At 43.1% G+C, this 24,052-nt stretch overlaps 1 protein-coding gene across 1 annotated transcript in view; it reads right to left on the reverse strand.

Moving 5' to 3' along the window:
* Positions 1–10,213, reverse strand: part of LOC128711297 (uncharacterized) — a 62,870-nt gene extending 52,657 nt beyond the window's left edge. The window contains exon 1 of the mRNA XM_053806163.1: positions 10,114–10,213. Coding sequence (XP_053662138.1) covers positions 10,114–10,213 — 100 coding nt within the window. The remainder of the gene's footprint in view (positions 1–10,113) is intronic.
* Between the last annotated feature and the right edge of the window lie 13,839 nt (positions 10,214–24,052).

Consider the following 24,052-nt stretch of genomic DNA (forward strand, 5'->3'; position numbering starts at 1 on the left):
TTGATTGATTTAGTCAAAGTGTATAACGAGATTTATTCATATTTCATCAAAGCAATAAACACCGGACTGATTGAGCTTTGTGGTTTCGGAGAATTCTCGGCGCCAGAGGGAGTTCCACATTTTTCGGCAAATCATTTGCTAAGTCGCGCGCATTAGTGACGGCGATAACGATGATGTCTGAGGGTTTTCCGATAATAACCGCCATTTCTTCGCAATTTAATGCGATTATTTGGATGAAAAGATACAGTTTTGAAAGCGAAAATGAAATGATTCATCGATTTATAGCTAAGGCAAAACAACCAAGCAGCGATGCTGTAGCAAGAACTCGTCGTGCAGTGGAATGAGTGTACAGTAAATCCGAACGTGGGTTAAATATCCATCAGCACAGCTTTCCGTAAGCTCCATGTGCCAGTGCGAGCACGTGGAATTACTTGCTAAGGCAACGTGCCAATAAGTATCGATGACGGGTTACTAACGGATTGACTTAGTGGCAGCCCTCCACCCAGTAGAACGGGTTTTCCTGGGGCAAAAGATTATTTAATGCCCTTCGCGTGACTTGAACAGTCATTCACGGAACATAACTTTTGGACGATTCGTTGGCAATGTTGTAATGAATTGTCAAAGATGCAACGTAGTTTATGTGGAAATTAATTCCACTAAGTGAAAGAATCCCAATAGCGTTTACGAATGTGACGCTACACATTTCGTTGGGAAATGTTTTTCAAATAGCTGAACCGTTTTGTTACATAAAACAACATACAACTTTGTCCTGTTTCGTACCGTTCCTTTTATCTACCATCCATTCGGCTTACCCTGGTTAGGTTTGGATTGCAAGTATGAGGCATGTTTGGAAGCCGAGCAGAAAAAATCTAATTAGAATATTATTTTAATTAAAAACAAGCATAAAACCCACGCTCACAACAAAGTGAGACATGAGCGCCGAGTTTTGCTTCAATCACTGGGCGAAATGAAAAATCCATCGTGCTTCACGGTAGTAAAACTAAAAAGCACAGCAACAATACAACATGAGCAGCGGAAGGGAAATGCTGTTAACGAAGGCCACGAACCGTGTTCGTTGAAAATGTCGAAGGCAATGAAAAATATTGCACCAACAGCAACAGCAAGAAAAAATTAAAACTAAAAGCAAAAGGAAACTAACAACCTTCATTTCTAGTCACAAGTGTTTTCTGTCAGCGTTGGTTTTGGCCTTTTTTCTTCTTTCCTCTCGACGCCAAATTCAACAATGAGCGCTAAAGAATGCAAAAAAGTGAAACAAAAGCGTAAACATAACAGTCCCCCTTACCCTTTAAGATGGTTGAAAGCAGGCGTAAGCCACACTTCTAAATGAGAAAATTAATTAAATAACACAATATTAGCAACAAATACTAAACAAAAAGAAGCGAGAAACATCACAGCACGAGCAACAAGCACCACATTTTCTAACCGTGGTGTCCCTTTCTTTGCCAGCTCTCACATCCCTTCGCATCCCGCGTTTTGATTTGTGCCATGTTTCAGCGTCGTCCTGCTTCGATTCTAGCTCAACCAAGAGCCATTTCAAAAATTTGTTCCCATCTCGAAATTCCAAGCAAACTTTGCACATTTTTAGCGATTTAGCGACGCGTTCACAAAATGTTTCTCGCTTCGGGGTTTTTTTTTTTATTCCTCCACGAGGATTGTTTTCAGTTTTCGATTGACGGTATTTCTCTGCGACATTGCGCTCCACAGTTTGCACTAGCATTTGGCACCAGCGTAGTGGAATTTCCGGTACTTCTCCTTGCATTTGTCCTTTGTTACATTTTCTTCAGCGGTTGTGTTGCCAATGATTTATAGTAATTATTAAAATTGTTTGCAGTATGAGAACTTTACACTGGTGACATTTATTGTGTAATGCTGTAATTTATGATGGATTGCATTGTTTTATAGCTTACGAATATTGCGAACAATTTGGTGGTTTGGATTGAAATTGCAAGCCGAAGTTGAATGAAACGATTTTGTTTGTAATCAATTATATTTTAGCGGAATTTTCTCTTGTACACTTTTTAAAAAAGTTCAATAAACCCTTATGTCAGCAAAGCAAAAAAGCATTTAAAAATGTAAAGTTTTGCACTGCTTCTTCGACTTCTTCATTTCAATAAAGTTCACTCGTATCTGAGCTTAACCAAAGGCTACAAAAATAGTCTTTCCCCCATACACCCATCCACATTTCTTCCATGTGCTGCACTGTCACCTTTGTCAATTTATGTACGACAAATTAAACCGGTCCTCTTCATTTTAAAGAGCCTCAAGGATTTTGCATAAAACCCTCAGCCATGTTTATAACACTCAATGTTTGTGTTAGTGCGCTCGGGAACCCCAAGCAATCGTACCACATTGCTCGCCCATGTTAGTTAGAAGCCGGATTCATGCAATGGTGCACCCGTTGTTCCCATTATACAGTGCACGAGACCACTCCAGAAAGGACAATAATCATCCGTTTATCCATTGCTTATCCTTCCTGGGCTGTATGACCGTTTTCTTGGACCGTTGGTGGCAACGGCAACATCGGTCTCCAGCCCGGTCGGTGCCTGTTGCACTTAATCCGGTGGTGCATTTTCATTTGCAAAAGCCAAAACGCTGTCATTCTCACCTTCTGTGCACGTGGGTTTGCAGCTTAACACAAACACACACGCAGCTACTCCACGTGGATGGCTTGGCCGTTCGGGAGAAACGAGGAAGAAAAGGGGTTTCAGCGTTCAGACAGTTTCTAGAGTTGGTACATCTAGCTGGGCAAAGAAAGGTGAAGCGAAGGGTTTCAGCTGTCATTCGCGCCTCGCTGACGTTGACTTCCCAGGCCCAGTAGCGGTCCGGTCATAGCGAGAGAGAAGAGGAAGATCAACCTCAGTAGCAACAGGAAACAGTTACCTTCTGTTTTGTGCTACCTCGCCGAGTTCCACTCCAGTATCCTTAGACCTATGTGCCGTTTTTCCGAACAGTTTTCCGTCAATTTTCCTTCTGCATTCTGCAAACCCGTGGTGCGGATGCAGCCAGTAGTAAGGAGTGATTATAATGCAAATTGCTCTTCAGGGTGTTTTTTACCGATTCACCCGAGTCCGATTGGCCGACGGAGTCCGTCTTGGCCGAGGGTTTGGTAGGATGCAAGGATGAACTGCCCGGGAGGTCATAACTTTCGGCCGGAATAGCACAGCGCTCTTGTATCTCGATGATCATGGATTTGAGCTTCTCTGGAACTGTTTCGCAATCATTCCGTTGGAAGCAAAAAAAAAACAGGTGAATGTTATTGCTGCAAGGGATGACCAGACGTATTTCTGCTGTCTGCCGTCTCCGCAATCGGACAAATGGGGAAGTTGTGAATTACTGCAACCATTCCATCCCACCGTAATGGAAATGCATTGGCAACTGAGATATAAGCCGTGAGATCGTGTATTAGGCAGGAGATGCGGAATACCTGGAAGGAATTCCGTGATTACTTGGACAGTTTCGAGCAGTCAAATGGGTCAGGATGTTCGAAAGGATTTAGAGATGATTCTAACTTACTGATAGTGGTTCTGTGTAATTTTGTTTTCTCTTTCGCCCCCAAAAAAATGCTTTAACCACGATCGTAAAATCAGATGAAAATACTGTCAAAGTGCTCACCCTCCTTTTTTTTTAGCACAACCTAGCACCTGGGAGGTGGCCTCATGAGAGACCATTTAGCAAAGGTAAATAAAAGCAGGCAGCAGTTACTTCCCACAGTCAATGCAATACACTACCTTTCTCACGCTTTCTTGTGATGCAAAAATGAGCTCCTAACTTGCAGCAGGAGTTTTCATTATTGTTAATGGGTTTTCTTTTCGCCACCGAGCCACCGTTTCCCATGCCCAATGCCCGGTGCAAAGCATAAGCTTCTTAAAACGGATGCCTTTTGGGGATTTTACCTTGTACACCACAGCTCCACCACTCCTGCTGACTAAATGCAGGAAACGCTTATGCTGCTCCACTCGGGCTGTTTAACCAATTACAACTTTATCCCGACCCGGCAAGGAGCGTGGAACCCCGTGGAGACGACGATGATGATGAGGTTTTTGAGGGCAGTGCACGGTTACTCCTTGCCTTGCCGTTTTTCGGTAAGTCGTAACGGTGAAGCTAAGAGGGATCAAACACAATTTATGGCTATGATAAATCCCCTCCAGAATGGGGCCACTCCCACCGGCGGTACCGTTCATTGTCTGCCGGCCGCTCAACACATGCTTCGGAAGGATTAAGTCCGAATAATGATGGCGAACGAGTCTTGGGCTAAATGGGGGTTGCTTTGGATTGTGTTGAGTGTATCGAAGATGCCATCAATTTAAGCTTACAAATGGATTGCTTGGAGCTGCGTTGTGCGTATTGTTTTCCGTCTAATGAGAATAGTCTGCTAATCTGTTTCAGATTTTTAGTAAATTAGTTGCTTCTCGGAATCCTTCGTAAATCCTTTACGTTCGTAATGATGTAGATGTTTTCAGAACGTGTGTTTGTTTTCGGAACTGTTTTGGAGTTTAAAAGTTTTAAAAGTCCATTACTACCTTGTGCAGCTCGCTGGAGATTTGTGTGTTGGTTACGGTAGCCTGCATGTATACAATAAAAGTGTTGCATCCATCAACCGTCTGATAACAAATAATCCAACCTTTGTGTCAGGTAGTAAGTAAGAGACTAACCTGCTCACCATTTACCTCCAAATTAATCAGGTATCACTCGACTTCGGACACTCGATCCCATCGCTGTTCGGTTTGTGTTATTTCTGTTCAGCTAACCAGAAAGCGCAAGTTGTTTTTTTTCTGGACTTCCATGCCCTGATCAACAACTTGCTCATTGGCGTGTAAGTGTCCGTGAGTGCATCGGATGACGTGAGCGTGAATTAATTTTTTGTCCTTTTTCATTCTCATTCCCCTACCCATTACTTCGATCATCCCGGCCAGCTTGTTCAACACGATAAGAAAATTCTTTGCCATCGCTTTCGGCTGTTACCCATGTTTCCCTTCCATCGGTTCCGCCACTAGACGGGGACTTTTGTTTCCATCCTTCCCCTTGGCGGATTGTTAGTTATTTGTACGACCGGGATGTGTTTGGGACAATGAAAATTTAATTAAAAATGGCCTCTTTTGCGCGGCGTCCGAAGTTTTAACACGCGCCTGGAATGAAGATAATAAAATTTCTACGAAAAGGGTACAGCAGCAGAAGGAGCGCAAATTCGCTCTATAACAGCATTAACAAAGGCGCAAGGTGGACGGCAATGCAAATACCGGAAAAAGGAAGAAGGTTGAGCTGAACAAAAAAAAAAAAAACAGAGTAGAAAAAACGAAAGTTAAATATCCAAACCGACTTGCAGGAACCCGAAACCAACTTCACCCGGTGCCGGTCGTAGTGCATCAAATAGGTTGGAAAATATTCTTTAATTTTCACCCATTTTCCTTTCGCGATGGTGTGCCCGGACGAATAGAGCTGGCCGAAAACCTCAACCATCCGGTGTGGAAAGTTCCGGTAGGTTGGTTTTAAACGGAAAAGTATCCCCCGGTCTGCTTGTTCAATCAACACTCGCATAGCTGGAAGAGGTCAGAATAAAGGCACACACACACACACACACACACACTCGGGGTCGATCGTGATCGTATGTTGGCAAGGAAGAGTACAAAAAAATCTGGTGCTGAAGGTGAGTTGTCCGTTTGCTTCGATGTTTTCATGTCATTTGGTGCTTTGGTTGTGGTTTCGGTAATTTCCGGACCGCTCGAATGATACCTTAAACATAAGGCAAGCGCGTGCCGTGGAATGGCAGGACTGCACCTGACTTCTGGCGCATTGGTAGTTTCGTTCCGGATGGTGGGCGAGTGGGAGGGAAGCATAAAATTTTATGTTTATGACAAAAATCACGAAACGGAGCGTATCGGCACGATGTCGACCACCAATCGATGGCGCTTCAGTAAAGTGTTCCGGACATAATGCGGTATCGTAGTGAAGAAGACTTTGGCGCAAAGTTCGAGAATGTTAAGCGTTGGTTTGTTATGGAAAAGTGGCGATTGTTTGTTTAAAAAGTAATTAAAGCAAAGATGTAACTGCAAATAATAAACAAAAAACACCATCGTGGTGTGCACCACAAAGCTGGTGCTTAGTGGTTTTGCACTTTAATATCCACTCAATTTGTCTTGACGTGTTACAACACTTTATTTTAACCTTCTCCACACTGCTGTGCCTTTTTGGCGGACCTCTGCACCTTGCGAACGTAAACTTAAGCCTTGCGAACGAAACAAAGCTCACAATAAGATGGACGATTTGCGAAGGCAAAGAAGCGGCGCGGTCTCTACCCGGTCCCGGCGATGGACGCCGTGGGTTAAGAATAATCGTTAAGGGCAATCGTGCTTCGTGTTGCACGCCCCTTCGGGACATGTGTTTTTATGACGTAAATTAGTTGGAGAGTCATGAGTTGGTTTGGCTTGGGGAGGGCAAACGTTAGCTAGCGAAGGAATATTGCACCGAGGATTGTGGCAGGGTGAGCAAGGCATAGTCGAGGTCAGTTCCTGGTGCTATTTGTGACGCGTGTTGCTATAAAAAGCAATCGGTTTACTTATTGGTATGAATAGGTCGGTTTCATGTTTGTGTGGAAATTAATCCTTTAAGGTGGTAGCAAAATGCTAGAGTTTATTGTTTTACTCAGCAGAGGAGAACTATTTTAGTCTTCGTTCCCTATTCCCATTGTGTTAAATGTGTCTCAGGTTTGATAGGTTAGTTTTGTGCGTTTCAAGAATTTAATATTGATTGTTGGCTAAGTTCTCATGTCTCATGTCTTTCCAGTATGTGAAATGTTGCTGATGTGTAAATGTAACACTATACGCATCTTTTGTTAGTCGAAATCCAATTCACACCAACCGAAAGTCACAGTCAACACGACTTCTCGCCCGAGCGGGATTGAAACCACCGGTTCAACTTCCAAGCCTTCTGCCAAACCCACAAGATTTCCGTCATTCGTAATTCGGTTTGCCACATTGTACTTCGAATCGCATTCCGAGGCTTTCGGATGGCGTCGAAAAGTTCACCACAAACGTGTTCTGTGGAAGAGCTGTGGACGAGTTTCCATGCAACAAAACTTTCAAACTTCAACCCGACGGTTCAGAGTGCGAGGACGGGTGGAAATTCATGAGTGGCGCCTACCTCCACTGTGTCTTCCCTTTCCAGCTATGGGTTTAATTTTCCGATCCGTTTGTGTTTTGCGGAAAACTTTGCCCCAGCAGCGACCGGGAGAGCGTGTGAGTGGTTCTGTCAATGAATCGTTTCTTAGTCGGAGCAGGAGCGTAAAATAAACCCAAAGCTTTCGAAGGGTAGGGGTTGGTTTAAAGCAATGTTTTAAGCCGACACAAACCGCACACATAGCAACAGATTCTAGCAGACCAGTTAGTACGATGCAGAACGCTTTAAAGCGACGGCAAAACGCAACAGTAGCCAAAACGTAAGCTGCCTCGAGAGCCACCACTGATGGTTCATGATTAAAATTAAGCCCCTAATGAAACAAGGCTTCTCAGCAGTGGCCATACACTACCGTACACCAGGATGGAAAGGTATGAAGGAATGGTGGCCGTTCCTTCGATGCGATACGATGCGATGTCACCGGTTTGGCAATTCGTTATGGCCGGAGGGTGAAAATCGTCACAGCTCGTTTGATGGAAAGTTTTTCCAAGGCGGCGTAATGCTCTTTTTGGACACGATGAAAACCACCGACCGGGCGATATTTGGAATGCTTAGAACGTTTTCTTGTAGGCTTGTTTACTGAAGCTGAACATGGCCTGACCGAAGACGTTTCTTGGAAGATTCTAGAAAGTGATTCTTGGTGGGTGGTTTTTGAGACAGATTTGTTTTCTAAGCTAGCGATTTATCATGTCTTTAAGTTGAAGTTAACTGTGATGAGGGATGTTTTAAACAACAGCAATGATATTTATTAATATCATGAAATTTGATTGCTACACGACACTAATTAGTGACAGCAATTTGACAATCGATGAACAAATTATTAAAACTGGAGCTTGATTTTTTCCATATTATGTATTACAACCCCAATGGGAATTGAGTTTAATAGACAGAACAAACATCGAAATTAAACCAAATCGTATAAGTGCATAGCTCTGGTTTGATGATCAGATTTTTTATTGAGAATTACGCCTGAAGGTAGGCAAACATTGCTCACTTAGTTCGTAGAAATGAATTTTGTCGGTTGCGTATCTTAAGGCTGTACAAATTCACTATCAAATTACGGTCGTAACCAGATAAGCCTATAGCTTTCAACCAATTTTCGATTTCAGTAGAATAATTTGAAGGAATTTTAACTTTGTGAAATAATTTTCTTATTTATTAAACAATAGAGTAGATTTTCACACTGTCGCCATGAGGCGTAATGAAATAATGCTAGAGATTGACATTGACTAGCCCAATCCACATAAAACTAATACTCTACGTCGGGTGTTATTGATGTTATCTAGTGCTTAGAATACCCACTTCTTTAATACTGCTCATATCAAAACCAACCCTGATTAGACCCATTCAAATAGCTGAATGAATGCAGATGCACGGCACATGCCATGCTAGACGGAAAGGAAACCCATACTCCTACGTCCAATTGCCGTCGCAATCGAACTCTTACCCATGCGGAACAACATTCCTATTTGTGCAATAACATTCCATCCCTTTTGCCACCAGCCATTAATACCGCACGGCTCACCATCTAGTGGGAAATTGGCAAAGTAAATAAAACTTGAAACAAACAGAATCCTTTTGAAAATTTTATTTACATTTGATTTACACACAGACGACGGATGGGCAACAGAAGCTGGGACAGGGTTTGAGACGAGATTGTTTCTCATGTTCAAGGCAACCAGTCGGTTGAAACTGATTCAGATTTTCTTGCTGCCCGGATGCTGTCTGATGTTATTCCTTGACCTGCTCTAGACGATTGCGGCATTCCCTCGCTTCTGGTTTCTTCTAAAACACTCCGTGACTTTTCCCTGGCTTTCCATTCGCAGAGGAAAAATGAAGGAACCAGCTACAGCTGCCATGCTCACAGCGTCTTGCCTTCGTCCTTGTGAATCGTGTCTGGCTCACGTTTCTTCGTCCTAATCTTTCACTCCATGAAGTGGTGAGTATGGCTACTAGAGCTTCCAGGGGGTTGAGTTTTCCTTCCTCGATTGCGGTTTGCGGAGGAATGTTTGGATTGTTGCTACCAGCCATCCACCAGCTGGACGGTGTCTTATCTCGGTTATCCCTCACGTCTGCCAAGGGGTCGTTGGGGTGGTAGGAAAACATACCGGCAACGGAAAACAACGAAGCGTGGCAGATTCTTTCACTCTTTAGTGCGGAACGACAAGATACCTGTTGTAGCTAGGTCTCGTCTACCTGAACTCTACCCGTGGGGTGCGGTTCGTTCTCGACCAATCCGGAATGTAAACGAAAGCAAATCATTTAAAACGTCTACGGAACGAAGCGTTTCACTACGATCCGGACCGAATGGAACGAGCATAGATGACCCACGACTGCTCAAAACCCGGTGATCGAGAGTAAGGGTGGAATAATTTATGTTCATAAAATCGAAACCTGACCTGACCGAGGGTTCCGGACGTTCTGTAGAAGATTACACTTTTATGAGGCTTTGATTGTTTTACCGTAATTATTAACAAGATAGCGAGAATGAACCAGTTGTTCAGCAGTAATTGGAGATTTTATTACTGGATACCAGATCGAAACATTGAATTGATTACTTTCCAAGAGCCAATATGGTTCACTCCATTACTTAAATATTCGGAGCATTTGGAAGGTTGATGTGCTAATTGAAACCCAGCCACAAGTTCAGCACACATGGTAACCATTATCAACCTGTCAGTATTCATTTGCATTTGAAGAGTAAGTTTTTTTTTTTGGTTCAGTCGTCTAGGCTACTCTCGTCATGAAAATAATCCTTCCTCCTAATCACCATGCTACTCCGTCTCGCGTATTCTCGTCGGCATAAACTCTCGGAAGGATAGAAACAAAACTAAAAATAAGTTGAAGCTTATTTACAGCCTCTAGGCTCAGTGAACTCCAGCCCCAGAGTTTTATCAGCACACATTAACTCATGCAACCTACCTGGTACGAAAATGATGATCCCGATTAAAAATATCGATCCCAAACGAATCAGCAGAAAGCGCTCGGTGGAGCGTTTTGCTGTGGTCTTTCGAGAATCCATTTTTGCGCTTCCACCTGACGTACCGGGTTGATGCAATCCTTTCGCTGTAAAATTCAACGTTTTTTCGCTGATGGGCTTATTACTTTTCGTTTCGTTGGTTTATCTTATGTTTTGTTCACGTTTAATACACTTATATTTATTTTTCACTTCATGCACACTATTTTATGTGTTGTATTCATTTTGTGGGTTTTTTTTTTGACTGCTCTGTAATGTTTCATTAGCTTTCTGGTGTTATATTTTGTGGAATCTTTGTTTTTGGTTCACTTTTTCACTTTAGTTTTGTTTTCTCAAACGTTATTGGTTTTCAATGAGCTTTTTATTTACATCACCTTTACTTTCACTTCCAATAACATCCAGAAACAGTTCATTTTATTTCCTTTCGTAATCATTTTATCATTAACCAAATATTTGCTCTGCATTAACAACCTTATATACAGATTATTCTTAATTGTACTCTTTGCCACACCTCAATCGATCGTACGCACCCACTTTATGCACTTCTACGTTCGTGGTAGTAAAAGATTTACGGTTGATTAATGGTTTAATACATGTACAAAGCAGTATCTGTTCGTGCGCATATTTTTTTTTGGTGTTTCTGCGCTACCATCACTATTTGATGATTCCGACGCCGATGCGTATTTACCTCCGTTTATGCGTTGTTGCACGAGTTAAGCTTTTAAACCACACTCCAAATTTTTTCACAAATACACACACACACATGCACTGACGCACTTGGAAACCAGTTTCATCCACGTAATGCAGCACGTAATTATTTTCAAATTGTCATTTATCGTTTTTAATTATTTACACTATCCCACGTTTTTCATTTTCGGTACGTTCAACGGTTGAAACCCGTTCCCGGCCATCGCGCACGTTTTGTACTTCGTTTTTTTTTATTTCTGCTTTGTTGAACTCACCAGTGGCGACCCAAGGTTGGGGAAAAGTTGCTCCCTTTTTGGCGAATTGAATTGCGAGCAAAAATCGTTGTGGAGACGTGCTTCGTTATGGACTTTCCACTTCTTGTTTTATTGCTTCTTTTAGCCACTCACGCACGTTTGATCCCGGCTGAACTTTGAACCTGGCAGGGCGGGGTGATCTGTCGAGTGATGAGACACAAAAAATATGGCACGAAGAATATTAACCGGATGCAGCAAGGCTTTGTGGAGATTTGCGGAGGGATGGGTGAGAAGGTTTGCTGTGAGCAAATTAATTAACGAGCAATAAAACAGACTCGAGTCACTGTTGGGAAGAGCGGCGATCCTTGGTTGATCGGATCGCTATGCTGCCAACCCAGCTAGAAGATGTGGACCCGAGTGCACCAGCATGCCGATGCTAGAAAGGATGCTAAAGGTTAATGATTGGATGTTGCCCGTCTGTGCCCGTCGCATCTCCCTTTTGTGCTGCTTATGCACTTTGTAAGCCCCGTAGCACACGCTACACTACACGCGGGCTCGTTATCGTATTGCGCTAGGGATTTGACCAAGACCACCAGCCCAATCTATCCACCGTGTTCCAGCATCTGGCTCGTTGACTCGCAACACGGCGCAAACATCAAGTCAATTTAACATGATCCATCCATACACCGTAGCTAGCCTAGCCGCATGCTACTCCGTTGCTGCCAACCCCTCCCTTTACGAGCACGACTGCACACTAATTGCAGTCTGCTTTAATTCAGCGCTCCAAATTGAATATAAACAACAACCGTTCCCGTTTCGCTCCGTGCGGAAAATGATACGACAAGGATGATCAGAGGAAAAGTGAGTTGGGCTTTTGCGTGTGTGTTTGAGAGCGTAAAAGTGCAAAGTGCTGGTGCACGATAAATAAATATATCCTGCCGTGTTATCTACTCTCCGAGCTACCAAATCAGGACCATGTTGACCGATGATAGAGTTAAGGGAAATGAAGGCCGGGATCGTCCTCATGCGTTGTTCCCGAGCTCGCTTAACTATAAGCTGCAGTGATTAATGAAGCCACTCGAATGTTGTCGGTGGATGGTGCTTCCCACATTACTATTATTATTATGGTTTTTTTTTTCGTGTACCTTTCCGCTGTTGGATTACCGAAAGGTAGCTTTGAGTTTCGATATGTTTCGCACGCGGTAGGGTTGGTCGGTTTTGTGATCGTGTTCGTCAAAGTATACACCTGTTACATGCAAATCCCAGTCGTAATCTAGTCCAATTAAAACTTGTTTGAATGTAATTTTTATAACTATTAACCCGTGTGCTACGAACGAAACACTGAACGAATGTTTATTAGGCGCTTATTATGGGGCTTTGGGCTGCTTAATATGAGGTAGTATTTTTTGAACGTGTTAATATTTCATATTTAAAATGTGTGTTAACGCTTGTTAATGTTACAATTGTGAGAACTACTGCTTGGAACATTTGGCAATGAATCGATCGGAACAGATTCTGCTTATTAATGTGTTAAAGATAATTAATGTCGATTGTTGGGATTGTAACTGAAACGCTCACCAGTGATGAAAAGCTACTTCGATCGATAAAATGGAATTTAGATTGATTTGCTCTGCAGCGATTTTTAATACATTTCTCACTCTCCCTTGCAAAGGGGTTACCCCTTAGGGATACATTTGCACAGTGCAGCACTCAGCGTTGGCAATGCAATGGAACAAAAATGGGAAACAATCACTCCAAAGTAATTCGAGCGTTAGTTTTGGTTGCATTAAATCGTCACAGTTGATGAGTCACGTGTACGCCATACGGATGAGTGCTTTGAATGTTTGCTTGTAGACGGGATTATTTTTCCTTTTTTGTAAAATTTTAATCGTGAAATGATCATGGTTTGTGTGTAAGTATTCGGAATTTTTATTAAACATTATGCTCCAAAATAATACTTACACCTGATATTTATATGAATATCGTACTTTTTAACGTAAGACTGTTTCAACATTGCATAGTTATGGGGTAATTGATTGAATGTGCCTACAAGTTATGCAATTCGCATAAGAATATGAAATGGTATACTCATAGCCTACTAAAACTAATAATTGATGAATACATTATTCTCAGCTTCTCCATCTCATATTAGTGAATTCGAATTGTTGGAACTAAATTTCAAATATTCTGATCCTTAAAAATAAATAAATATTGTACGAAAAGGGACAAGCATTACATATTTCCAGCATCCATCAATTGCAAGCAAGCCGCAAGAAATAAGCTGCCACAATCAGCAAACGGTGCTGCTTTACCCATCAGAATTGGAATACCATTTCCAGGTGAATTTTTACACTTCAAAATTATGCAAAACCATACCACAAATGCATTTGGACAGCATTCGCGTCTTATTGAATCGCTTCGTAAAGCATCATCGCTCCACATTCATGTCATCTCGTGTTGACAGCAGCGTGTCAGCCTCAGTGGTGGTGCTTTAGTATGGCGCGTGTCATGCTGCGAAGGATTAAATGTAATTTATATCATCTTTCACGTACAAACACACCATTCACGTGCACGGATCGTTGGTCCATTTTCGCTTGTTCCATTTTCAAAAGTAAGAAAATACTGCTTATAACACATCCGCTGATGTCAGTTCCTTGGCTGAACATGTGGGTTACGTTTTACATACACACCCGCACACCTCTGGGAGCGCTAGTCGCTTAGTGTCAATGTCATCGGAAAATCAGAATTTACGATTTCGACTTCTTTTTACCGCGTCTTTCGCTGCTATCCTTCGCCAGACTTGAGTGACACCTTCAGCAGCAAAGTGTCGATTGTCAGCTGAGCAGACCGAGACGTTTGCCCGCAGGTTGGCAAAACCGTGAGACAGCATCGTGTCAGTGTCATTTGAATAATCAGATTTCGCATCATTCGGCAGTTCTTGTGGGGTTGCTTTCGTTGGCACTCGGTCGGTATGTGGTTTACCGTGCAAGACGCCATCCCGAGAAGGTGAGGCAGACATTTTCCACTGATGGAAAGCTTCCGCAATGTTTCCTCTACCTATTCCAGTTCCGATCCTCCCTCAAGTAAGCGATACTCGTACGGGGTTAAGCAAAGGATACATCAATTCCTGAAGTGTTGCCGCCAGCTCAGGAGTATCCTCACCAAGGGATCCCCTTTTGCCGCACGAAACCGGCACTATGTAAATAATCCTTACCCACCGTACACTTTCCGCATTCAAACCTTCACATCTTGTTGATGTCCTTCGGTTGTGAAGATTGCCAGCATGCAAACAAGAAGCCCCACGGGATGGCGTCGCCTATCGTCGCTTCCCGTGCCGTGTTGTGTGTCGTTGCTGTCGGCTTTGTTTGATAATATCCCTTGGTGGTAAGCGTCGGATTGTTTGACCGTCCGGTAGTTCGACGAAGTTCAGGCTTGTGACTCCCGTCCCGACACAGTTCGTTTGCACAAAGGGCAAACCCTGGACGAATGGCAAGGTCTGTTTACTTTCGGCACAGAGAAGCCACAAACTTCCGCAAAGCTACAAAGCTAACCTGCGTCTCAAGCTGGAACGCTTTCCTCTGAAGTGTGTAGTGTGAAGCATGGAGACATGAGTTTTCTTCACCGTGCTGCTCAAAATCCTATCCATAATGTCACATTTACGTAAGGACGAAGATGGAGCATTGAGATAGAGTTTTACAATACAGGTACTTTGTTTTCCATTCTCTGTTCTGCTTTTTTGGCCTCTTTTGCCTAAAATTGGTCAGGTGAGAAGAAGCAGCACAATTTCGCAAAACAACACATGTGTCGGGCCATGGGGGAGAATGATCATTTGTACAGCGGTGAATGAGCAATACGCTACCAGCTTGCAAGTTGCACAACATTGTTTTGCGCAAGCCCTTTAGAGTTTCCGTCTCGGGGACACCGAGCAACTACCAAGTTTAATTTACTCGGTCATGTGTGATGAAACCAGTGGAATGAGCAGCTGAATAAAAGATTGCCAATGCTCGATTGTGGTTCACTTACGGGGCGGTCTACAGTCATTGAACATTGAGCAAGAACTGTCAAATCGTATGGGAAATGTGTTCAATGAACAAACACTCTACAATTTGAAAGCTTTTACTCAATGTTCAGTGACCGTAGATCGGCGGGTTGAGCGTAGTATAGTTTGTGAGTTGATTGTCTTTCTCTCAGAAATAAGTCAAATTATACTTGCAACAGTGAATTCACAAATTCAAGTAAATCAAATCCACTAAAATAAATCTTTCCAATTCAATCGAGCTAACCTAGCTAGCTTTATCATTTTTTATAAACCTAGCTAGCTTTATCAGCGTTGCTCTTTGTGATAAGTGAATGAGTTCTAAACTGTTATCAGCGTTGGTGATGTTCACACAAAAAAGCTCCTTTCCACGCGTGCATGAAAACAGTCCTTCTTTGTAGCAAACACAAAACTGATCGGATGCTTCTCTTGTCTTAATACGAACAAAAAACTGCTACCATGTTGCTGATTCTGGAAATACATACAAACCAGCTACTGACGTAGAGAAACATCCCCACGTCCATCCCTTCAGGCATCAATCGAAAGCGATAAAGTTCCTAGCGGATGGAGGTTGAAGAAAAGGATAACGAGGAGAAAAAACTAAACCGCTGACCGCACACGGTTACGGAATCGCTAAACCATAGGGAAACGGGATAAGTGGACCTGAGCATTGCACGCACAACCCACGCCGGCAAAGTTTGGTCAAGTGCGTTAATTGAATTTTGTTAGTTTTGGAACATCTGTTCACTTTCGGTACGGATAATCAGACATCAGTCGATGTAAATGTTTGCCGAAAGGGGAAAAGTTTTGATTAAACATCGATGAAATGAGTTGTCCCGGGGTGGAGTCAGGTCTGTCGAACGATTTGACGATAGTATACGGCATTTTTGGGTTTTTTTTTTCCTCTGTGTCATTTCTCAAATGATTTAATTCGATTGATCAAGTACAATTTTTGTGTAAAATTTGCAGTTTCTATAAAGTATTTGAAAAAGATGTTCAATTAAGGTACCACATGAAGTTAAAAACAACTAACCAAACATAGCTCTGTTGGTGTAATAGTTTTGCTGTAAAAAACTTCTCATAATACTTGCGATATCTCTAAACATTCTTCGTCTAAAATACCATCTTGCTCTTTTTCGCAGACTAAAACATGATGGTAAAAGCATCGCTAGAAACAATGCTGCACAGGAAACAAAACTGTGGAACACTTTTTCTCCATGAAGGCCTCCATTTGCGGATGAAACACAATAATACCCTGGTCGCCCAATAACCTGCAGTTTCTAACAAATCCTGGTTTCTCGAACAACCGCTCTGGAACAACCGCTCCAAGAAGACTCGGATGTGCCTGGAGGGCCACTACTTGAAACCAAACCGGTAGCATTCCAAATGAAGTTCAGTTTTGCCTTTCTCAAATATGGAAACCACGAAACTTCTTTAACTTTTCCTACCGCCAAGCATCGGGGATGCAATGAACAAAGAAAGACCAGAAGGAAAAACACCTCAAACGACAGCAGTGCAACCTCACCAAGTACCGCAAGGAATACACTGGTCATCACAAAGATAGCATTCTTCGTTGCCTTCCTTCCACCGCAACGCTCACCACTCGGGGAAAGTAATTTCGAGCATAAATAAGTAATAGGAAAATTAAAGAATTATTTGCTCGAAACGGCCTGCAATGGCGGGCGGGTGGAAAAACCGCAAGCCAGTTAGGAGCCCGAGGGTAGCTTCGGAACGAAAATTGAGCTACACGCAACATCGCTCAACGTACACCCGGGCGAGCGAGCCTAACTAGCCGTAGCTGAGCGCACATAATTGAGTAGTTTCTTGTCCAGGGCCCCGCTGGCCGGGTTCTTGTGGTGTCTATGGGGAGCAGTGGGAGTTTATGGTACTAATATTTCATGAGGATAATCAACCCTTGCTAAAGTGGGTTATTTCTGTGAAGGTGAAGTACGAGACTGCATTTATTTTAGCGCCTACGTTAAGCTGTTGATTCGAGGGAGTGAAATGAAGGGTGTATGAAAGCTGCATCGAATTCGCAGCATGTTTTAGAGACATTCACTAAGGGATTGTGAGAATTCATGTTCTAAGTTGATCGCACAATCCTAAACAGAAGCTCCAACACTACCAGCAATTAAATCAATGATAATGGATCGATAATCGTTACTTTCTAATCAAGTGCAGTGCAAAACGGAGGCTAATCCCCATCTTTAGTGTGCTTCATCAGCATCTTAACCAAACATTACCGATCCCATCTCTTCTAACCACAACCTCGCACACATCTCGGCTTCTGGACATTGCACCACACAAACCAAACGGGCCGCTAATGGCACCGAAATGTGGTCCAATTATCACAATTACTGCACATATCGACGCGAAAGTGAACGCGCAGTGAACCGAGAAAAAACCTCCCTTCGATTTGGCCGGACGTGCTCACGGCACCATTAAGATGGCAATCGTACCGTTCTCGCAAGTAGACCATTCTGATGCTTGGCTAATAACATTCGCTTATAGGATCACGGCACGCCAGTCGATCAGACCGTCCACTCCATCCATTTTGGCGTCCGTTGTCGTCGCCGAGGTCGAAAATTACCGTACCATCGTAAAGAGAGTACCGGGTTACGTGTAATGGACCATTTTCGGTGGTCCCTTTCGGTACCGAAAACCCCCTTGACATTGACAACCGGTGGACAGCAGCATGATTTGGGTGATTTGGGGCAAATGCGAGCACGTCCGTTCCCATCGGTGAACCCTTTGCTCCTCTCACTCGACCCTTAGTGTGTTTTTTGGTAAATAATTCATGAGCCATTTCTTTTATTTGCTCTAGGAAAATTAGATTAGTCCCTTCGTGATTTACAAAGATGAAAGCAGGACTTATCGGTGAAGGGGAGCAGAAGGGGAAAGCGGGAACCCAGTTCTGGTCCCGACAGGTGGCAACATCATTTCATAAGCATAACATCAAAATTGACAACCGAGAGGACGTTCGACACCGATTATAACACTTGGCTCGTTGGTGGGTCGGGTTGGATGGTGTAATCCATCCCCATTTTTGAAGGGGAACACAGTATGAGCAGCGAAAAGACAAACGTTTGGCGGTGTACAGGCGTTCGGGTGTACCCATCCGCATGGGAACAGGTGCAGCTGATGCCGGTGCAACACCGATGGCAAAAAGGTTAATTATTCACGCCGAAACGAAGTGATGTGAAACCCCAGTTCAGATCAGCTTCAACGTTTCAACGCTCGTTTTGGTAGAAAAGGTGCTTGGTGTGCTTGGTAGGATGAAGCCTTGTCCTACTAGGGCGGGCGAGAAGGACATGATGGGCGTAAAATGATATGAACCGGCTGACCCTTCTTTGGTAGCCGAGGCCAATTATGTACTGGCTGGAAGGATTCCCTCGGTTTGGACGATTGATTATATAAGGCCAATATTATTGGACCAACTACATGAGCGAACCGAGGGCCAGGGAATGGAGGAGTACCAATTGCCCAGGGTGTTATGTTCGGAGTAAAATTATTACATTAGTATGAGAATTTTTTGCCAACCAAACACAATTCAGAGTTGAATATGAATGATTCCTTCCGACTATTGACGAATAATAAAAACATAATCTGCCTGCAATGTTTCAAATCCCAAACAAAACAAAAACATTCCCTTCTTTCCTAGAGTCACACAGATATCCTTGAAATATCTGGGCATTTTTAGCATATTTTAAAAATTTAATTAAAACCACCCGCTGACTCTGGTTATGAGACCGAAATTCAATCAAAGCCACACAGTCGTGTCAGTTTGTGGGAGCTAAAAGAAAAAAAAAGAAACATAGCCCAGAAGTTGCCTTTAACGAACGAAAAGATTAAAAAATCCCAAACACCTTTACAAACGATAAAATGAATACCGAAAAGAAAAACCAAAACTGTAAACAGAGATACAAACACACAGCCGTAAAAAACGACAATGCAACCTTTTGCGCCTGAAGATGGAGTGAAGAGAAAAAATAAGCAGACAGACGCCAAAACTCGCAGTAGGAGTGAAAGGATTTACAACAAAAAATACGAAGGAAAAACAGTAGAAAGGATGGAAAATGATCACGGGAACCGGTCAGTAGCTTGGCTAGCCGCTGGCGACAGAATGAGTCTCCCTAACGAGATGGCTCGATAGAAAAGTAAACTTCTGCCTGTAGTGAAAAGCGTCAGACAGAATGGAGAAGAACAAAATAAGCCGGTCGTTTGTGACCTAATGAAATGAACGCTGAGGAAGAAAAAAAAATAACAAAAAAGGAACGTTTGTCATGGGGAACGAAACAGGGAAAAGTAGAATAAAGTAAGACGATCGGGCTTTTTAGTAAATGTAAAAGCTTGTAAAAAGCGAAAAAGAACGAATGAAAGAAAGTGTATAACGAGTGTGGACAGTAAAGAAAATATCAAAATAAAAACAGACACTAGACAAGGGAAGGAGAAAAAACATACAACTGACATAACAAACCCTTTTTTGTGACGCAAAATGATGAGTTTATAGTAAATGGAGCAAAAAAAAAACGGAAATCTTTACACAAAATGTGGCCAAGCTTGAGAAGAAAATGTTCTCCTCATCAGTCAGCGCTTGAAGAGTGTGACACACCATCAAACCATAGCAGCATTTGACTACTTTCGCACAGTTGCCATTCATTATCGTGCTATTTTGTATCTTTTCTAGTGCCCACCAGAGAACAACAGGGAAACCCTGTTTTTATAGTTTGTTGCTGTGAGTTTGTTCTATGTTTTTCCTTTCCGTTTTAATTCGTGCAAGTGCATCAAAGGATACCGTGGCAAGCAAAACTGCACCGTTAACAAACTGAGGTCAGCCCCCGGTTTTGTTCACTCCATTTGCCGGCGGGAAAAGAAAATCTTTTCCTTGTTTTTCCTGTTACTATTTAGAAAGAACAAAATGCAAATTTCGAAGCGAGTTTTCCTCTTGGTTAAACAAAAGAACCCGCTTTCTGATGATTGCATTTTGCATGTTTCTATGGCGGTTGATAAATGTCTGAAAATCCGCACTCAATAGTCGGCGTGGAACGGATTCGGTAGCGAGTGATTTCAAGCGCTGGTAATTAACACTACCAAAACTAAAGGGACAAACACACTAAATGCCACGATTCTACTCACACCGGGGGGTGGAGGGAAATCTGTAGAGAGATAAAGCACAATTCGTTAAACTTCCTCATTGAGCTCATCAATTATCCCGTTTCCCCGTCCAAGGATGTTGGCTTTTCATTTCCTTCGTTTTTTTCTTCCATTATTAGTATTTTTCTGTCGCTTACCGCTCTAGCTTTCTTGCTCACCGTCGAAAACATCCCCTCGTCTAAACTCGGAACGAACAAAAAGGAAAAGCCGGAGCCGCCTGTTTTCCGGTGCCGGGTTTCCTTCCGTCCAAAGCGCATCGAAGGACACGCTTTATTTCTTTCTTTACTCTCTCTCTCTCCCTCTCCCTCTCTCTCACTCTCTCTCTCTCGGTGTGCTCAGCACATGAAGCGCAAACATAAAACAAGAGTTCAATTCACACTTTCACCATCTCCACGTGTGTATGTATATATGTGTGTGTGTAGCGTAAGTGTGCTCAACCCCCGGCAATGGTACCCAACACGGGCAATAATAATGATTAATTATGACCACTGTCGCACAACTAACGATTTTGTGGTATGCCGGACGGTCGTTCCACCCTGTCGCCTGACCGGTTCTGGCCGGGTGGTAGGTCCGGAACCCCGTTTCTTGCCACCCACTGCACCTGATCCGCCTCGATCCGCTTGGCCATGCAGTGGAGGGTACGAAAGTTTCACATTTACCATTTCATTTGATCTGTTTTCACTGGTTGGCGTGTTTTTACGCTTTCCCCCTTTCACTGGTAGGAGGAATGCAGGCTGGTAACCTTGGCACATAAAAACTGAAATCCGTAGCGAATATAGAGTACACGGCCTGATTTTGACGGGAACGTCGAATACATGAGCACATCCATTCGAATGCATTGAACTGAACTGTTTTGCTTTGCTGCGAGCAGTGCAGTTAGTAGCAAAACATGAGACTATCCTTTGGGAAGGATTCCCCCTTTCCAGGATTTTGTCTGCATCGTAACTGCACTTTTTTATGCTAGAAAAACCATCCACCGCTTATCATGTCACTAACCAGTCACTCGATCACACTTTTTTGGTAAAAATGCACTGCTTTTTGTCATGCAACTTTAGTCACACATTTCCAGTAAATCAAGATCCGCGTGCAAGCGAAAGCGTGACGCAGCCCGCGACGGATGCGACCGGTTCACACGGATGGCCGATTGCAACTGCCGGTGGAAAAGCGGAAAATTCCGACTTTCCCGATTGGCTGTCCGAAGCTGGCACGAAAATGCTGGGCCCGATGCCGAAGCAGGCACGACCAAAAGGTTGGCCGTTTTTGGGCCGGATAATCGGCCGGATAGCAGGATTGTTTGGTCCATCGAGGAGGTTAGTGCGGAAGGGGCGAGGTCGGGGCCGTTCGGATTTCCGCGGTGGGCGACGAGCGAAAACGAACAGCTCGGGCAGGAACCACTCCAGAATGGTTGGATTGGTTCGCGCTAGATGGCGCTTTCGCGATTAAGAAGAATTGCGCTGGTTCGATATTCTGTTTCAAGATGGGTATACGTGGCTGGTTCAATTCAAACATCTATGACTTTTAACTTACTTTCACTAAAATTCTGGTTTTGGACTCTTGGTGTTAAGCTCTAACAAATATGAAAATCGTTTAATGGAAAATGTAAAAACCATAACATGAAATCGGCTTTGAGTTGAGGCGACACATTGATGTGTAAACTGGAAGAGTTAAATTAAATTTCATCAGGACAATGCATCGATATTGGATTACGTGTTAGCCGTGGATAGCCGGTTGCCCGGAATAGACTGAAATGTTTTTACTACAAATCGTTAGACGAACACCTCTCAATACACTGAAAATAGTTCAATTTAGAACGCTCGATAAACCTCTAACAGATATATAAATGCATTTTAACTAGCTCCAGTCCAATCTCCGAAGCCTTTCATTTGCTAGTTGATGAAATGTCAAATATTTCGATTGAAAAGATTTTTCAAAATAGTTTGGAAAAAGCTTCAAACTGAGTAAAACCAACTCAAAACCCCCCAAGAGGGTTAGCAACTTGATCTCATGTGGGGCATTTTTCTCATACGAAATTTTCTGTTGAATTTTGTGAGCAATTTTTAAGCAAACATAAGCACAGGTTCTTCTGCGAAAAGCAAGACGAAAAAATAATAAACCCTCGCCGTACTTACATAAAATTGTTCGGTGTCGCAAAAATGAGCTTTCCGAATCGAAATCGAATCAAATGCATCATTTTTATTTACTGCACTCACCGGTATCACCCAACGCGCTCACCTTCAATTTACCATAGCAGGTAAGCGCCACCCGTTTGGGTGAAGGAATCGTGGCTGAAGCATTCAGCAATTTTCCACACAGCATTGGAAATCACTTACCATTCTTTTGGTCTGTTTTTGTTTTTTGAGCTTGAGGATGGATGACAGGCGAATCACTCGGCAGGCACATCCTCTCGTACCAGCGCTGCGAGAAGAACGCTTTGAGGTGGTTTTTGTTTGCCTCCCGTAGCTTACAGGTCGAGAAACAAAAAAAGAACCACTGCCACACGGCCATGGATGGCGGTGGGTCGAAGATCGACAAGGATAGGAGTCCAATTCTCGCATTTGGTGTGTGCACGGAGCCAAATAGCACCTACGGTAAGCGAGGAGTGGTATGGAATTGAAAACTTTGTACCATAAATCTACGATCATAAATTCGCGTTCTGGAGCAGCACGCCGTGTTTGGTGGAGTCGTCGATTTACGCGAGTGACAGTCCGGATGCACTGGGACATAAGCTGCTGGATGCTTATAAAACAACCCACCGTTGAATAAAAAAAGACTCACGACTACCTCGGTAAGCAAACCTCACTTGGCTGCACTGTGGCTGAAAGGCAGCCCGAAATCATATTCCATATTTATTCACCACCGTCGACGATTCTTTTGTAGGGCAGGTTATTTTTTCGGAGACAGCATTACCATTTGGTTTGTCTGCATTTTGTGGATTTTCTTTTTTCCGTAAGCCAGAGGGATTGATGTCTGGTTTGGAATTTGTTGTCGAAGGTGACATGAAGCGAAAGTGATGATCGTAAAAGGGATTTTTCTAGCCAGAGGAAAGTGAGCATCGTTTCGTGGTGCAGCTAGGAGCTAGGAGGGATGCCGATGCAAATTGAGCTGCACACGATTGGAAATGCATTTTATGATTCGAAGCGGTTCAGGGTAATGGTAATGGGTTCAGGGTAAACATAAAATAGGACAACACAGCGTAATGGGGAAACATATTTGATCTTCAAAATTATCATCAACTGAAGTCGAAAGGACGTTTTTCATATGAAGTCAAAAACCACCACTTGAGCGTTTGAGTTCTTCCACTCTCGATATGTCGACTGTATTTTATGCAACCGCAATGCTGCTCAACCGCGAGAATAGATCGTGATGGTCGCTAGCGTCTAAAAATGGAACTCCACTCCGCGGAAAGGACTACTTTCCCGATGAAAATTGGTCAAAAAGAATACATTCCAGCGTACTTCTACCTTCAACCAGCTTATGACATTGTGTACTCTCAGAAGTCCTTTTTTATAATCGGACAACACACATGAGCTTTGGCAGAACCTGCTTTATTCCGTGTCCATCGCTTCAACTTTGTTTTGGGAGGGTGAAACATTCGCATAAAAATCGTACCGCGTAAAAAAACCCCAAAAAAAAAGGTTCTCCCAATTGTCGGCAGCCTGAACAATTTTCAAATGGGAAACCGATCCCGTGTGCGGCAGTGGTAAAAATGAACGCAGGCTGCCATGGGTGGCATCAACAGCGGATGGTATATTC

This window comes from Anopheles marshallii, chromosome 3 (assembly GCF_943734725.1).
Source record: "Anopheles marshallii chromosome 3, idAnoMarsDA_429_01, whole genome shotgun sequence".
Lineage (NCBI taxonomy): Eukaryota > Metazoa > Arthropoda > Insecta > Diptera > Culicidae > Anopheles > Anopheles marshallii.